The 19,131-nt window shown below is 36.9% G+C and overlaps 1 protein-coding gene across 1 annotated transcript in view; it reads left to right on the plus strand.

Annotated features, from left to right (window-relative positions):
- Positions 1-19,131, plus strand: part of SNTG1 (syntrophin gamma 1) — a gene marked incomplete at both ends in the record, with an annotated part of 170,941 nt that overhangs the window by 29,058 nt on the left and 122,752 nt on the right. The window contains 3 exons of the mRNA XM_082499225.1: positions 3,161-3,218; positions 5,770-5,813; positions 5,921-5,962. Of these exons, the coding sequence (XP_082355351.1) occupies positions 3,161-3,218; positions 5,770-5,813; positions 5,921-5,962 (144 nt within the window). The remainder of the gene's footprint in view (positions 1-3,160; positions 3,219-5,769; positions 5,814-5,920; positions 5,963-19,131) is intronic.

The following is a 19,131-nucleotide window of genomic DNA, read 5'->3' on the forward strand; positions in this document are numbered from 1 at the left end:
TAGATGAATCATCTAGATTTTAGTTTAAAAAATTATCTTTTCATCTTTAAAGGCTTGTGTACTTGCAGAAGTTCAGTGTTTTTTTGGAAGTGGCTTTTTGGTTCCATCTATGTTATTCTATTGAAAGGGAAAGTTTAAAAGTGCCAATTAACATTGGCACATTATTGTCCACGTTGTTTAATTACTGGCATGATTCCTGGCGCTGTTTTGGCTTACACCAACTAGTATTCTCTAAGAGGGTCCATGAACACAGTTCAGAGCTTTACGTGGACTGCTTCCAATAGGCAACATGTATAAAGTCACCCATTTTCAGTTGGGAAGACAGTTTATCCTCATAGACGTGCGCCATATTGTGCCAGTAGACCTTGAAGCTCAAAACCAGGCTCATTTTCTTAGTGAGATAAATGCTGCCTTTTAGTAAGAAATAAAAATGTCTGCTATGCTGTCAAACTCTGAGGAGGTTAAGGTCCAACAATTGGTCAAATTTTTTATAGACTCTCTCTGCTTAGAAAAACAAAATAGTAATGTTCATATTATACGTGGAGCCAAACACAAAACCAGGATTTGTCAATAAAAGTTACTAGTTTTGTTTGCCCTATTTTTCATACAACTCAAACTTCAGAAAAAAACCTCATACATAAAAACTGGGATAGGAAAAAATCTTTAGAACTGTATCATGCGACACTTTGAAAGGAGGTGTGGGTGACCTCCCACCAGTAATGGCCAACATCCAGGACAGTGAGCTTCAAACAGCTGCCAGTAGTTAGACCTTCCTCAGCGGCTTCTAGCAGGACCACCTCCACAGGTGGGCAGCTGCCTTTATTCCAGGCTCATCCTTGCCTGCTTAAGGAAAAATGACAAAGAAAATTTGCATTACAAAGATCAGTGTTACAGTTTGATAGAGGTCTGAGCAGTTAAGACTTCAGCACCATTACTTGACACCTTTTGTTCCCTCCTCTGGTCTGAGGTTATAACTACATGTCCACACTAGAGGGAAGGAAAATTTAAAACAATGGAAAAGTGGCCTCTGTTCCCAGAGCTTTCTTCAGCAGAGTATCTCCTGAGCCCATAAAACCAGAATTTAGATGCGCATAGAATTTTTCTTCTGTAGGACAGAGAATCAAGTATGGAGGATGCAGGATGCGAGGCTGCAGTTGTATTCAACAAGATGTTGCAGAATATATACAGCTTTTTTAGCAAATTGCTGCTGATGACTGGGTACAGATAGGTGGTCAACTATTTTCTCTTTCCCATTTTGAGTTTTCATTTCTTAGAATAGCGGGAACACCTCCTATGACTAATTTAAAAGGAATTCTTCAGACTGGCCAGACTGGGATGCAGTGAGAGCAGATCATTTTCTTCAGTAGGACGTTACTGAATGCTTCTTCAAATCTGCAGTGTAAATGGATTTAGGTAGATATAGTGAGTGAGAGAGGAATAATCATGTTGCGTGCATTGCAGGCTGGCTTAGTAATAACACTAATTTCCCTCTTTACTGAAGAGCTGAGTCTAAGGAGGGAAGGAGGCCATTTTACTGAGAAAAAAAACACCTATGTTATCTATGCTGAGCTTTAAACCCTACACCTTCACTGAGCTTCAAATATCCTTCATAGTGCAATCTCTGTGGAACATTGGAGGCTTACGCAGGGAAATGATGCAGTTATTTTTCTGTTTGTTTGAAAAAATTGGGAAAAATTAAATATGCATGTGACTAAGGAAAAATCTGGAGGGTGTAGGCTAAGTCTTGTAAATTTAGTGAGCTTTAACTGATTATCTTAAGTGAAGCCAACTTTTACTGTTGCTGTTCCTCTGGTGAAAACCATTGAAAAATATTCAACAACTTATAACGCTACAATTTATTTAGTCTGAAAACATCTCTAAGCCTGACTGACTTGAAGGTAGTCTCGTGGCCTTTGTAGAGTGAATACTCAGTCCGTGCTACAAATATCAATACGTTCCATGATTGTCAACAGTCGTCTCGTGCAATGCCAATAGAACTTTTCTTGTAGACCTAAAATCATTAATAATTACTGGGATCCCTATTAACTCAGTGGTTTTAGGACCATTTACATTGATAGCCACTAAGCAACAGGAACTTTATTCCTATTTAAAACCCTATGGTTTCACAGGAAATTCATCTTTATTCCATGACAGAAATAGCTGTTGAGTGCAGGAGTCTGTTTAGTTTCAGACAACTGGTTATTGCATGGAGAAGGGATATGTACTGTTCCTTAAACCACCAAAATACCCGTATTAGTCCTTTCCGCACCTCAACACTGGATGCCTGGACTGAAAAAAGCCATTGCTGAAGAGTAGAGTAAGCAAACTCTTAGAATTCGTAGGCAAAATTGCAGTGTGGCAGACTGCCGTTGCTGATGATCTGAATTTGTACAGGTTACATTCAGGCTTACACTTTGATGCTCTCTACTGAGGACGAAATATTTGTGTGTCTGTATATTTGCCTTTCTCTTCCTTTAAGCTTCCTTTTTATTTAAGGTTTCTTTTTAATACTTTATTCTTAAACACCATGAATGTTTCCAGTCCCAACAGGATAAATTGAATGAAGCAACAGCATTGAATTGCTGCCAAACTGTTGAATTACTGTCCAGCTTGCCTTTATTTCCCACCCTTTAATGGACACCTACTGTTCCATTTCTTAATGTTTCTTTTTCTGTTCCTGGTTACTTATCCCACTGCTTTGCTCACTCTTTGTGCTTGTACGGCAGAGATGGAAATGAATAAAGGCTGCTTTTGAGATGAAAAGTCCAAATTTGCTTTTCTTGGGCTTTTGTTTACCTGTTTCTTGCCAGCATGAAAACAAAATGGTCACAGTGTGGCTGCCATTGTAGTGTGATGGCCGTTTTGTTTTTGCAGGACACTATTTCATACATTATGATGTCCTTTTTCTTCAAGTCTTGCTGAGTTTTGAACAACGTACAATTCACTTCCTGAGCTGTTGATGGCAAGTGAAAACTTCTTTATGAAAGGCAGTAAGGAATTAATCCCAATCAAATATCTGTTAAAAATAAAGAGGAAATGCAGAAACAGAGTTATTTTCTCACCCTCTCTGAAAACTGCAGTTGGGCAAAGGGTTAAATATAATTTTAAGCAAAAAGATATTTCCAGTGACTGACGAGATTGCCATTTATTCTGTTTTCAGGGTGGAGCAGAACATAATATTCCAGTGGTCATTTCTAAGATTTCCAAAGAACAAAGAGGTGGGTGTCAGATGAGTACACTGTGTTTTGACACGCTCCATAAAGCAAGGTGGATTAAGTCTTGAGGTTCTTCAGGAAGTGTTCAACAATGGCTATTGATGCACCATTTCTCTCTCTCCATGTCATTATGATCTCCCTCTTCCTCAGAACTGTTCTCTGAAGAAGTACAGATTTTATATTTGGAGTATTTTCTAAACAGTCTTCAGCATGATTTTTTCTTAAAAAAAAAAGTTCTTGTAAAGCATTATTTTTAAGGAGAGAAATAAGATGGTATTTAGATGGGATGGAAATATTTAACAAATTTAACAAAAGTTAATGATTTTGTGGCTTTTTATTTCCAAATGGTTATTGCCAGGAAGCTGTAGCAAATCAAATGTTTGCCCTTTAAAGCATGGTAAGACAAGAAGAGAACGCATGTCTTTTTATACTGGTTAGCAGGGTGGTACTCAGGCAGGGGTGGGTAGTGACAGAACCTTGATAATACCCCTCTATTATTTCAAGATTAGATGCTGTGCTGTGTAAGCCTTTGCAGCAACTCATACATAGCAAAACTGGTACTGCATAAGGTCTTAACCATACTTATTTTTAATAGAAGCAGAGCTGGTGCTGAATCGCTGTATTGTTTTTAACTGTCAATGTCTTGCAATTACTGGAATGACATAATACGTACTAGGAAGATGGGTAATGGTTAAACAGCTCATGATGTGTGCAATGATGATAGATGAAGGTTGTGAATCAGTACCAGTATGGTGTATTTAATATCTCTGTTATGTTTGTGTATATTTATGTACATTTGTGTAAGGTCAGAAACGTACACTTGGAAGCGTTTCCCTCCATCTGTAACGCAATAATTCTAGGATGCTGCTTCTGCACAATTAAAATGTGCCAGCATAAAAAAATCTCATGTTCACCTACATAGACAAAGAGAGGCACAGGGGAATCAGAGTACTGAGAACTGAAAGCCAACCCTGAAAGGCAGATGTGAGAGTTCTGTGCAGCCAGGCTATATAGTAGCAAGGAATGAGCCCCTAAGGAAGGCAATAAGGTTAACCTTAAGAAGTTATACTTGTGACTCTGTTCTTTTCAGTATACGTTTAAGTGTGTAATACATAATAATGCAGCGTATATTACCTACATTAGCTATTAAAATGCTATTAAGCGCTGCAGGAAAAATAAGAAAGATAGACTTACATTTAATTGAGCACACAAAAGTACGCACTGTTTTCTTTTATTTTTGTCATTATTTTTTTGCTGCAGCAGCTGATGCATTATTTCCAACTTCAATACCTAGCTGAGATATAATCTCCATTACTGCTTTCAATAAAAATACTGCTGATTTTTAGAGAGCTAGTTTTGAGGGGCATCTCTTGTGTAGGGGAGCACTGTCTTGGGGTGTAGAAAGTGTTATGCCATGTGTCTGCACTAGGTTTCTTTGATACAGAAAATGCTGTTTGACCCAGAGCCTGTATCTCAAAGCTCTGCAGGCTTGGTTCTGCCCTCCTCTCAATTGACTCCAGCTCTTCCTTTGGACCTCTAAACATGAACGTGACGTTTGATGCAATTCTTAAATTGGAAAGTCTACCCTCCAATAATTTAAGCATCCTTTGTTACCCCTAGCTAATAAGAGCAGTCCTTCAAACACGTACTTGAATATCATAATTTATGTCAATATTGATTCCATTTATACAATTCATGTGACTAAGTAAAATTTTCAGATCAAGTCCAACTCTAGTCTTTTCTAGACAGTGTCTTCTCTGATGTTTCGGAATACTACAGATAAATAATCCCATATGATCTGTTAACATTCCGTAGTTCTCATGTTAGAGGTTATTTATTTCTTTGTGTACAATTAATCTTTGTTATATTTCTTGTGTATTTATAAAGTATGTTTGCATCAGATAGCTCTGTAACACAACCCAATATTTAAAAAATTGCAACTGTAGAATTAGAAATTCCCTTGTGATTTATACGATACAGCTTTGTTTTAAAAATCAAATTTAGTTGGCTGGTGATTTTGTACAATATACTGATTGTCTAGCTCTTCAGCATATGAAGTGTTGTCCAGCATGAATACTTCTCTGAGTTTATCAAAGATGCAAAATCCAAAGTATCTGTGGTAAAAGCTTACAAGTTATATTTGTCATTTGTAAGTAGCTCTGTAGTCTCCATGTTGCTTTTTCCTCAGAGTTCATAAGAAACAATCTCTCAGAGGCACATAGGACCTAGTCCTGCAGTCATTTTCTATTCAGAAAAGTGTGCTGTACCTCACTGTAATGGCCTGAAAGCTGCTAGTGAGTGATGGAAGATGTTTCATAGTCTTGTGCGTGGGCTGGGTAGACTCTTTCATTGTAACACTGATATGTCTATATTTTGGGATTTAAAAAAAAAAAAATCTGTTTTTTTCTTTTACTTGTATGTTGGGTTTTTTATTAAGTTTTTGTTTAATTTTTTAAAGGATTATGTAAAAGCATTAAATTAAATAGGAATACATGTACATGAAATGTTAGATGTTTTTTATGGAATGAGTGAAAACTATGCTTTCTGTTTTCAGCGGAACTTTCAGGTTTGCTCTTTATAGGAGATGCAATTCTACTGGTGAGTAATATTGCAAGTTCTTTTGTTTATATTTTTGTAGAAAAGTGAAATGAAATCTATACTTATGAAATGTAGAGTAAGCCTTCTCTTTATCTTTTTAATAACAGATTAATGGAATTAATGTGAGAAAATGCAGGCATGAAGAAGTGGTGAGCTTTTCTGTTTTTTAGTCTACTTGTTGTCTTTTGTAGTTATTGAGATGATAGCGTACACTGATAGCAATGCGCTGGTATCAGTTTTATTATTGTTATCCCTAAACAAATATGACTGTACCTTCCAGCATGGCAAGCAACTAAGATCTTAGTGCAATCTCTTCTTCATAAGTTTGTTTTAATTGCTGTTCTCGGATAGGCTTTTCTATATTAAAATTGATTATCTTATTATGCAGATTTTAGCTGTACATATTCCAACTTTCTTCTTCTGCTGTATAACTATCAATTTTCAGCAGTGCTACACCTTTCTGGCTGTGTGAGGTCATTTTAATTTCAAAAGCTGTAATTTCCGCTATGTTGGAGATTTGTTTTTTGGTTGGTCTTAATCCTATTTAAAAATTGAAGCAAAACTATTCATCTGCCTTTCGTTCTCTGGCTGTTACTTATGAGGATGCTCTCCTCCTTCAGTTAAGCTGTTATCAGTACGGGTTGAAAATAACTATTAAGGAGATTCCTTCTAGAGAAGCCATGTGTATTTGAGAGCTCTGTAGTAGGCTGGTTCCCTTGGTAAGTCAGCTTTGCTAAAAGTATCATGTATTTTTGTTATATTTGACTTTTTGACTCTTCCCGAGTACTTTCAGAAGTATGAAACCCTATCTTTCAGAAAAGAATGCCAGAAATGAGATTATCAGAGAAATTATCTTTAAATCCTGTGTAGCTCCATAGAATTTGTACCTGTATGTTTAAAATAATGTAGTAATGTTATATTTGAAAATTTACTTTTCTGAAACCTACTTCGCGAATTCAAAAGATGCTCTATATTTCATACAGCATTCCGTTATATGACAGATCATTGAATGTAAGCCATTCAGGTATAGAAAGCAAGAGTTAATAAAGATGACGTTCTGATGAACAAGTTAGTGCAGGCTGAAAGGTTAGATCACTGCACTATTCCTCAGAGGGCGTTGGTGCACTGGTTTCATGTTGGAAATCCATGCTGCAAATCATGCTTCATTCTTCAGAGCCTTCGTCATACCACCTTCCGTATACACAGGTTAACAGTTGTATTTATAGTACTTTTAAGCTTTGGCTGTGCAACAGTGATCAGATATTAATCTTTCATGAGCTTACTGCAGTTGTACGGTTTAATATGCATTAATATGGTAAAACTCTCAATGGGATTTAAATAGGCTCTTGGAATTTCAAGACACGAGAAAAAGATATTACTGAAAGCGTAGACTTGCACACTCAAAGGCATATTGAAAACTGCTAAGAACACCAGTTTTGAATGTGTATTTGTGTATGGGCAAGTGTTTTAGGAGTGTAAGCAGATAAATTTTAAATTAAATCTTCATTCTAACTAAAAATAATTCTCCAGAATTAATAGTAAATATTGAGCAATATTTAAATAAGAAGGAATGTCCATGTGACATTTTATGAACTAAAATATGCAGAGGAGTTTTAAATACAAAATATAAAATAAATATAAAAAACCAAAGTAAATGAACTCTGATAATCTCTTTTTTTCAGAAACATTCACTATCATATGTTATATATTTGTGGAGTAAAATTGTTGTAAACCCTGCTATAGTAATGATAGATATGGTTATGCATTATGCAGTAATCTGTGAGTTTAGCATAGCCCTGAGTAAAGGGCAAGTACATCAACTGGTCTGCCAGTGGGACTTAAGGTGGGATTTTGCCTGCAGTATGTCCTTTGGAGTTTGAGTTGTTTGAGCACTTCTCTCTTGCAGGGTCTTTATCAAATACAGGATCTGTAGCTCTAATCTAAAGATAACAGAGAAAATAGGAAGTGTGTAGAGCATAGTTGCTCACAGCAGGGAGCCGAACAGTAGCAGAAACTTAATTTTCAATCCTTATTACATCTAGGTACTTTTCAAATGGCTATGCAAGGTACATGAGCTCAGAGCTTTGTTTCTTTCTGATTTTTTCTCTAACTAATTAAGACTTAGTAGGTATCATATTATGTGAGAATATAGTAGTGGTTTGGGTTGTCTTAACGTCTTAGAAAATATTCATTGTAAACCAGCATGGATTTTTTTTTCAGGGTGTAATGCTAAAGATGCGCATAGAAAATTCAGACTTCTATCTGCAGTGTGCATCCTATGAGTATTCGTTCTTTTTCTAGATCCAAAACTATTTGCTGCTTGCAGAAACATTTTAAGCATATGTCCTATCTTCATAGCTCTGCACTGAAAAGAGCTGTGGTACAATCACTGCAGCCTGTTGTATTACTCTGATGATTGGTTGGCCCTGGTATTTCACCGTGCTTTACTGATAACTATAGTAAGCGTATAAAATTATGTTAATTTCACAATTAAGTAGTTTAATCAAATGAGTGCCATCTTTCATAGTAGAGAGAATCTTTCCCAAATCTATAGTGAACTTAATCGGTTTAACACTTGTGGGCCCTCCTTTGTTGTCTTTATTGTCTTCCATTAGTCATTCAATCTGGTAATGTAGTATTCAGTTATGAACAGATCCTGTTACCCAAGAAATATACTATAATCTGAAGCCTGAATCAGACAAATATGTAGGTAGGTAGATAGATGATAGGTAGATAGGTAGGTAGGTAGATAGATAGATAGATCGATAGAATCATAGAATCATAGAATAGTTTAGGTTGCAAAGGACCTTGAAGATCATCGAGTTCCAACCCCCCTGCCATAGACAGGGACACCTCCCACTAGACCAGGATGCCCAAGGCCACATCCAGCCTGGCCTTGAACACCTCCAGGGATGGGGCCTCAACAACCTCTCTGGGCAACCTGTGCCAGTGCCTTACCACCCTTAAAGTGAAAAAGTTCTTCCTAATGTTCAATCTGAACCTGCCCTCTTCTAGTTTAAAGCCATTCCCCCTCATCCTATCGCTACATGCCCTAGTAAAAAGTCTTTCCCCAGCTCTCCTGTAGGCCCCCTTTAGGTACTGGAAGGCCGCAATAAGACCTCCCTGGAGCCTTCTCTTCTCCAGGCTGAACAGCCCCAACTCTTTCAGCCTCTCCTCATAGGAGAGGTGCTCCAGCAGTCGGATCATCCTCGTGGCTCTCCTCTGGACACGCTCCAGCAGGTCCATGGCCTTCTTATGTTGGGGACTCCAGAGATGGATGCAGTACTCCAGGTGGGGTCTCACGAGAGTGGAGTAGAGGGGCAGAATCACCTCCCTCGACCTGCTGGCCACACTTCTTTTGATGCAGCCCAGGATACGGTTGGCCTTCTGGGCTGTGATCGCACATTGATGGCTCATGCTGAGCTTCTCGTCAATCAGCACCCCCAGGTCCTTCTCCTCAGGGCTGCTCTCCAGCCATTCCCCGCTGAGCCTGTATTTGTGCTTGGAATTGCCCCGACCCAGATGTAAGACCTTGCACTTGGCCTTGTTGAACTGCATGAGTTTGGCTTGGGCCCACCTCTGCAGCCTGTCCAGGTCCCTCTGGATGGCATCCCTCCCCTCCAGGGTCTCTACCTCACCAAACAGCTTGGTGTCATCAGCAAACTTGCTGAGGGTGCACTCGACTCCATTGTCCATGTCGCCAACAAAGATGTTGAACAGTACAGGCCTCAGTACCGACCTCTGAGGAATGCCACTCGTCACTGCTCTCCACTTGGACATTGAGCCGAAGGACTGGATAGGTAGGTTTAGTCAGTTCTTAATGTACCTTACTGGAGGTCTCTACACAGTTCCTTACTGATTATTTTTTTTAGCTTTAGGTGAATCACTTAGTTTTGAGCTTAGTTTTCTGCTTGTAGAAGGTGAGAATATTATTCATATTATGAAAGCACATTATGAGTTCCTATCAAAGGCTGAATGTCAGCTTGTAGTTTGTCTTGGGTTGTAAAGACTCCCTTCTGAGTACGGCATAACATTACTTCAGTCTTAGTGCTCTCCTATGGTAAAATAAATATGTGCTCTTTGTGGTCTAGTATCAGCATGGGAGGAGGTTGAGAAAAAAAAAGCCTAACAATTCTCTTAAAAATATCTCTCAACATCATATTGGCAATTTGACTCCAAAACGTGGTATGGACTTTAATGTAGAGGTAAGAAGAGTCCGTTATATCTGTTAATTTATTTGAGTTTGTGCTCTTTATACTCAGGATTTATTAATCATTCCTTCTCCAGCAGACTCTCCTTTACACTTTACAACAAGACTTTTTAGCAGCTGAAATTAGGGTCATGCATAGACAGACCTATGAGTTTAGACTTCCGTCTAATTAGTGTCGTCCAACAATGCTTAACTTGTCAATCCACATGCCTAGTCTTTTAAGGGCTCACAATGGATATGATTATTCATAAGGTTGGAAACTAATATATTTGTAGTCTGGAAACTAATGTATTTGTAGCCCTTACCACCATTTATTATCCAAACATAAACCAAAGATAGATAGGCAAACAGCAACATAATTCTGTTCTTGTAGCACATGTGGACATTTTTGGTGGGTCTAGGGCTAGCCACTACACCACTAACAATGGATAAAATTTTGGGAGAGAGTGAGAAGTCCTGCTGTGAGCTCCTTCCCTTAAGCTACTACTGTCTCCGAGTAGGAGAGTACGAGTCAACTCAGTTGCATACTACCAAAAATCTTGTGTTGGGTCCACTGTTCTTACTGTTTCCAGGGTTATAGTGCACCAAAGCATCTGGGGCCCATGGAGAAGGATAAATTGAAATCAAATGAATGCTGATATGTTTTAGATTATGTCTCTGTTCTTAATTTTGTGAATAAAGCATCTCAGGTAGTACCAACAACTATGGTTACATATCACTGGGATTTCTTTGGATTTTAGCTTCTGTTTTTCTCTTGTGAAATAAAAATAGAATTAAATAAATATGGATATGAAATGATTTCTTATTTCTTGTATTTGGGGAAAATTCAGTGAATGTTTCTAATTAAAAATGAGAGTTTGTATGTGCCAGTTAACGTGGCATTTGTGCATTCCTTGAAAAGCAATAGGAATAGCTTGTGGAAAGGTAGATAGGTATCAAAACAGCCCAGATATTTGAACTTTGGTGGATTTTATGTAGAGCTATCCACGAGACGTAGCACCATGTTTCAATTCAGCCATCAGCTGCATTTTGCACAAGACGTCTTTTTCCAGCAGAATGCCCTGACATAGACCATCCACGTGCACTGCATTGTATCTTTGCTTTCCCCTTTTCTCTGCATTCACAGCAGGGCTCTAACTGCGCTACCTCTCAATGAGTGACATGTTATATGAAACTGGAAGTATAGGGACTGTAGTTGCGTTAATTGCCATCGTGTGCAGCTGATGAAACTCTTACTCTGATTTTTTGTTTTAAAACTATAGTTTCTTTCAAACTGATTTTTAAACCCCATTATGAATAGATTTGGTAATGCTTTTCATAAATGTTTTTAAGCAGAAGAACGAGCATATTGTATTTGTAAGGCAGGACTGGAAACCAAATGATATGAAATCTCACTCCATCTTGACTTTGCAGATGTGTCTTTTTGAAAATTATATTTTTATGTTGTCTTTGTTTCCTTAACTGTGAAACAGAGAACTAGAATATTATCAGGTTTAACTCACTGAATTATATGAAGTACTTCAGAATCTGTTATAGAAAAGGATCTCTACATGATTATAGTGCTGTTTGGTGATAGTGATAACAGCAACCTGCAAATACAGATTACCACCTTCTCATATTATGTGGCAGAGACCCTGTACTGTGTAACTCATAGCACAGCCATTTAATACTTTCCCCTCTAGACCAAATGGCGACTTTAAATATTGAAGCTGCATAGTCAGCGCTTCTAAGAGAAGACATAATCAATCTGCAATTTGTAACTTTTGAATTTAAAAGTGAAATGGAAACTTTTTGGAAGTCCAGTATTTCCTTCATAAGCAGAGACCAAGTTATTACTTTTCCCATACATCTGCTGTTTTCTATTTGAGACTTGGGTAATAAAAGAAGTGCTGATGTTACCTTAGCTACCTTGGTGCAGTTAATGAAAACATCTGTTACAATGTATTTGCAATGTCCCTATTGTTCATGAAATTTGGAGCTAATAATAATCTGTCAAATATTTCAGCATTAATTTGAAATGAATATCCATCAAGTGGAAGAGAACCTAACAGGTGTAAATAGTTTGCCTTTTTTTTTTTTTTTTTTTCTGTGTGGTGGTAGTTCCTTGGATTAGGATACAACCTGGAGCAGTATCCTTAACATGTATTCAGCTGATTTTCTAATCTGGTTTTCGCTATGTTTTTTTAGTGTTAAAATAATTATTTTTTGTGCCAAACTCAGTAAAGGCTTAAATTTCTTCAAGCACCATGATGTTATACTTTTAAAATACATTAATGTATTGCTTGTCTTCCTAATTTATATTTTCATTTTTCTCAAGATACCTGTAGATTTATTAGTCATTTTATTGAGATTTCATCTTTTAGAACTACTCATCAGTACTGCTGAGTTTTAATAGAAGGGAGTAGAATACACTGGCATGACTAATACCAAGTCTATATGATTAATATTGTTATATCCTTATTACATAGCTACGGTCCTCAAAGCAAAAATCCATTAGGGTTTAGTGGGATAGAGTGAAAGATTGAATCACCAGGTACGGTACAACATCCTTCAAATAACTGCCATTGGTTCCTCTTTTGTCATGCAGCTCTATTAATGTGGAAAGCCTGAGCAGCAAATGAAAGAGCGAATTGAGGAGTGTATTTAAAGTGTGTACCATCAGACATGCTTTACTTGTGACCTTGTTTACACTGATATTTTACTGTAAAGACTAGGGTTTCTTTTCTTCCTTAGGAAGCGAATAGAAATATTTTCGTGTTTGTTTGTACCTGTGTGTGTTTTACCCTCCAGAACACTTTTTGAAATATTTCATTCTGCACAGCATCTTCCAGTTGTGGATCTGTAGCTCAGTTTGACTTTGATACAGGCACTCCATTTTTTCTTTGCTGTGCATAGATATAATACTGTACAGTAATTAAAAAGTAAATGGGGATGGCTCTCTGGTAGAGCACCACAGTCCCAATTATTATAAATCTGTTGCTGTATGGTATGTATTTGAAAAAGCATACTTGACTTTGGCTAGATGTTTGAGCTTTTTGTTTTCCTTGGACTAACTACTCCATAATAATCTAGTGAGATTAGACAAGAATAGCACAGAGACCATCAAAAGGTTACAAAAGGCAGAGGAATTAAACATACACAAAGCACTCCAATTTAAAATAGGAAAACCAAACCCTTGTATAGGCATGAAAATTATCCTTCCTGGTCACTATTACAATAAATTTATTTACCCATAAGGACTCGAATATACTGTCTGAGTGGCAACAACGGTGTTTTCTTTAAACAGGTAACAACCATGTGGTATAGACTGAAAGCAAATGGTTTTCTAGCAAATGCCTTTCTAAAAGGCAACCACTGTATTTCTTATGGCTTGACATGGGCCCAAATGGACAAAATAGAGCGTGTGTATTGATTTAGCTAGCCAGAAGGGGTCATAAAAAAGAGGTGTGCTCAAAGAAGTGCAAATGTGAACACACATAGGGTCTTGTGACGTTTTTCCAGCAGTTGCAATACCTGCTTTAACTCTTCAGAATTGTCATTGTTCTGGCTATAGTAAAATCGATGGGTGCCAGCAAGAAACTTTTTATCCCAGGGTTATCTAACACCTGTACATATTTTTAGGTCCTTTTTTTTTTTTTTTTTTCTCTACAATGGGTCTTTGTCTTTTGACAGTTTGTTCGGTGGAGGAGGAAGAGGAAAGGAGAATGGACTCTATATATTTTTCAATAGTATCCAGTGTTGGACTGTTCCAGCCAGATACATGGAGGTTTCCAGATGGCCCACCCCATACTTCTCAACCACTAGTATGGTACAGTATGGTACTGGTGTTTTGGTATCTGTTTGTCAGCACTGGGCCAATTTCTAGATGTATACCTTTTTTCTTAGCGTTGCCCCCATAGTACTGGTGTCTTTCTACAAGTTCAATTTGGTACTGCCCGTTTCCCGTTAGCTGTTTTGCAAGTCTGTGGCCAGTGAAACAGCTCGCAGTAGTAAGAGGTGCACAAGATCACAAGAAGAAATTTGGTGCAGATGTGGTTACAAAGGGAAGAAAGTCTTCGTTAAAAATTGCAATGGTTCCCCGTGCTTTAGAGATTAGTGCAGAGACCTGCAGGAGTTGTTGCCTCCCTGTGCTGCTGTTAGTACTTCTCTGAGTGAAATGGGAAATAGTGCCCAGGCTGAACCGGCATTACCAGGATAATGACATATAACTTTAAATGAGGTCTAGCAAATGTGCATAGCTCTATTCCACTTCACATGCCCTTGTCAAGCCAGTACTGATTCAGAGTATTTCAAAGGTTATAATTGTGCTGACCTGTTACAGGGAAAGTTCAAGGGAATGCTCTACATCAAAAAACTCCCATATTTTAACATGTTGGTGTGCAGTAGAAAGTACTGAGGATATTTCTGTATTCCCTGAAATACTGAAATTCTTTCCCTTCTTATGCTCTTCTGAGTATAATGTATTTACATATTAAATGGATAGATGGACATGTTTCACAAAATCTTTGCCATATCTCAGTCGTCTTAAGGGGTTTTTGACATCTTTTGTTCAGTCATATTCACATGAAAAAATCTAATACAAAACACATTCAAAATCCCCTGTGCACTTCAGGTCATAATGTATTATTTCTGAATTACTGATTGCAGAGAGAAGTATTGCTGAGAGTTAGCACTTACCGTAATGAATGCTAACAGATGAAATATTTTGTTTAAACATCTTTCACCATGAAAGATTACAACGTTTTACAGACTGTATAAAGCATCTTTTCATCAATCAATAAGTGAGATTTTAGAGTAAAATGAATCACCTGCACAACAATGACAATGACAACAAATCTGTGAGACAATGTATTATTTTTTTCCGATTAAAACACTGGGACCTTTGGCATTTGGCAGTACCAAGATATTTAATTTTTTACTTTTACTGTTACAACTACAGCTTCTAATATCTTTGAAGGAGTCAAACCCAAAATCTCAAAAGGAAAGTGTTACCTCAATGGGAGTGTGCTTTTTTGAGTCATCTTTCTGTATAGATGTTCCTTAGATAGCTTCGAGTTATGTAGCATCAGCACTATTTTGCATATTTTCTGAATTTTTGTAGAAGCTGACAGCACAGAGAAAATTGTAAAATGAGAGTTAGTAAGGTTTGAGGGGCCTAGACTTTCTAAAAGTGAGGCCTGTAGTTTGTGCATTCATTTGAGATATTTCAACATGTTCAGCTAGCAGCAATGTAACAGAATTTTGTAAAGAATTTTGTTTTTCTTTTATTGTTGATGCTGCACTTTTTGCTTCAGCAAACACATCCACTCTATATAATAGTCTATAAATTATGTTTTTAATAAGATTTTATAGTCTCAAATGGTAATTAACTGCTGGCAAGAATGGATTTCTGTGGGGTTATTGCCTAATTAGGAAAATAAGAAAAGGTAAAATAAGGTTTGCAACTGGATAAGTAGCCTGATCATTTTGGATGACTGTATCAGAATTATGCATAACTTTGAAAGTCATGAAGACCGCATGCTATAAACTGATTAAACCTGTAATTCAGCACATTTTCATCATTATGCTGAAATACAAATTAGCTTTTTTACTTTTTTGGAATTATATGTGAATCTCTTTTCTTTCCAAAATATCTTTAGATGTCCTCCAGTTAACTAATATCCAGTGTAAGTACTTCCAAACTCAGATTTGCCAAGACCCTTAAAATTTAGGTGCTGATGAAAATGATCCTAAAAATGTTGAGGCAATATTATTTGTGAAAATTTCATATTACAGGATAACTATGTTGGATTCCAGTCCAGCAAAATACATATGTATTTGCCTGAAAGTATGAATTTAGGTATTTTACTAAATTGGGGACTTGCTTTTTCACAAATATTTATGAAGAAAAAAGTCATTTACTCAACTTCAGCTAGATGCAGTACAATTATTCTGCAGCAGAAAAGTTGCCATTGCATTAAATGGCATGAAAATATGTTCTTATGCATTTTCTTAGCTGAAAGCTTTTACCACTGAACGCAATCCCTGAAGTACTAAAATATTTTTCTGAGATTAGATTCTGAGCTGCCAAGAAGCTTAGCAGAGTTAACTGCATATATTGATCTAAAACATTACTTCAAATACAAATTTGTCCAAGAATTATTCTTTATGTCATTGTGAAGTTGATAACATTTAGGACTGAACAAATAGGAGTAGGCTTGTACATTAATATTTATTCAAATTTCAAATTAAAATTTTATTTCAAACTATTTAAGACCATTTAGTATTCATTTTTCATGAGCATTTATACACTGGTGCTTGATTAGTGTGACTATTCATGAAAAGTAAATGTTAAGGTCATATTTGCCAACAGCAAATTTTATATTGAATATGTAAATGTGAAATTTGCCACTAGCTGTGTGTTTGACCCCAGCCTTGCAATGAGATTAGTGTGAGCAAACTCTTTCTGGGACTGATCTTTCCTTTTTCCCCCAGAACTGGGGCTCTGCTTAGTTTCACAAAATACCCAAGCCATGTTTCCAACAATCTTAAATCTACCTCTGTTCGTAAAAGATTTAAAAAATTAAGAATGTACTTCAAAATGCTGTGTCAACTGGATGACTTTCACTGTTCAAGCATTAGGAACAGAAACGATAGCTGACGTTATGTAGTTTAGTAATGTGTATGCATTTTGAATATTACTAGTGATCTTTTCACAAATTTCATACATAAAAACTATACTTGTTTAGTAAATTTGTTAGAAATTTCATATAGAACTCAACTTTGAGAGCACTTATTCTGGTAGATTTGACGTGTGGGAACACTTTGACTGAAGGAGCAGATTCTTATCTATTTAATAGCTAAGCAAGCAGCTTTGTTGTTTTGTAAATACTCAGGGCTAGAAAACTCAGACCCTTCATGTTCATTGCTATAATGAAAGAAGCCAAAGAAAAGTGCAGTATGATCAATTTTGAAAAGAAAGAACTCCACATCCTTTACAATGGGTAATTTGATTGGAATTATTTCTTCCTGTTGAGGAGCACACATTACCTGCAAAACTTGAAGTCCTTAATTCCAAGTTATAGTCCAGTTTCTGTCACAGTTGACTAGAAAAAACATTTCCACTTTCAACTTGACTTTGATTTTTACTCTTATTTTTTTCTAAAAAAAAGTTATTGTTGAAAAAGCAAAAGCTTCTATCTGAAGCTTTTTGGCTTTAGCGTAATGTCTTCTAGCAAAAAAGAAATATGTATCCATTCATAAAAGGATTTCTAGTAAGCTGTATTCAAATTGTAGCTGGGTACTCTAGCAATCATGCAGAGAAATATGTGTCCTGGTTTGAGGTGAAACAGAACCAATGTTCTGTTCAGTATTTACTTTGCAGTTAAGCCTCTTCTAACTAACGGAACTCTCTGAAATTAACAGCATATTGTGGAGACGCTGTTCGCTTTCAGAGTGATAAGATCTGATTATTTATAATTATGCCAGGGAATGGTATGCAGAGAGGCTCCTGCTTATACGTAGTGCTATAATAGCCAAGGCCAGATAACTCTCTTATTTGCCTCTTTGGAGGGTCAGAAGTGGAAAAGTGTGGAGGGATCGCACCTGAGGGGAGGAGCGGACAGGACAGGTGACCCAAAACTGACCCACAGGGTATTCCTTCCTATCTGCCTCATGCTCAGTATAAAAGCTGAGAGGTCAAAGTGTCAGCCCTCTTTCTTCAGTGGCCGGTGTCTGAGTAGGGCTCTGTTTGTTCATCTGCCTTTGATCCTGATCCATGCGTTCCTGAATCCAGATCCAGTACCTGTCCATCACTGAGTCCAGTCTGGGACTTCCCTAGTGCCTGCTGGTGATGTAATTTTCATCCTGGTCCTGGGAGCTCGATACTGGTTTTGTATATATTGTATATATTTCATTATTTTCTTTTTATTTTATTATTAATATTTCATTAAAGTAGTTTAGTTTCTTCTAAATTCATAAGTCTTTTTCCCTCTCTCCCTTCTCTCCTTGAGATAGAGGTGGGGGGAGGCCATCTGTCATTTATTTCAGTGCCCAGTCTGGCCCAAACCATGATGTTATGAAACTATTTGGTTTATTTCGTAAATATAGCTGATGTTATTTTATTTTTGTTCATATAACATGAATAATGTCTTCAGTCTTTTTCATTATGCTGCATATCTTATAGGACTTTTGTATAGGAGATGGAGACTCCTAAGTGACTAAGTCGTCACTCTTCTAAGGATTTCCTGGCTAATTGCTGAAGTACGGCTATTGGTTTTGAGAGGCCATACACAACATTTTTCTTCAATTCAGCTTATGATTCTCTGCTGGAATCTTATATTCTCATACAGTCTTGTATAGCTCATACACTGTCGTTATTTTTTTCTAGAATAGTGCTGCATTATCATGCACTGTATGCCATAATACCTGCAGCCCACAAGCAAAATCTTAATATTCTATATAAGAAATATTGATATTATTACCCGTTGTATTTGTTTTCCCATTTAGTTTGTTAGCAGTTTCATGGCTGAAGCTCTGGCCTATATCCAGCACTAAATGTTTTTGTGTCAGCTCTTATCACCAGAACATCTCTTTCCAGTATAACCTGTCTTTTTGCAGGTCACTAGATGGTAATCAGTAACTTGCTTAAAGATGTGTTAGGGAAATCTGTGAGGGAATATTTAGTATGGTGTATATTGTAGTATACTATACTATAAATAATCTTTTTTTTTTTTTTAGTCCAAGAGAATTTCTCTTATTAAATGTCTTTGCTTTCATTTAAAGATGTTTTTACGCATCTTTTGCTATCTGAAATTCTCGTTAGAGAACAGCAATACCAAGAATTGGTTGGTGGCCTACAGAGAATTAATAGATTATGGTTCTGCCTTATTCTTACTGCTTTATATTATATTGAACTAAAATCCACTAAAATGATACTATTTTCATGAGTAATAAAGATATATCATAGAATCACAGAATCACAGAATCATGGAATGGTTATTAGAGTTGGAAGGCACCTTAAAAATCATCTAGTCCCAACCCCCCTGCCCTGGGCAGGGACACCTTCCACTAGACCAGGTTGCTCAAAGCCCCATCCAGTCTGGCCTTGAAGATTTCACAAGGATGTTG

The sequence above is a fragment of the Vanellus vanellus genome, assembly GCF_965231255.1.
Source record: "Vanellus vanellus genome assembly, chromosome: 2".
Classification (NCBI taxonomy): domain Eukaryota; kingdom Metazoa; phylum Chordata; class Aves; order Charadriiformes; family Charadriidae; genus Vanellus; species Vanellus vanellus.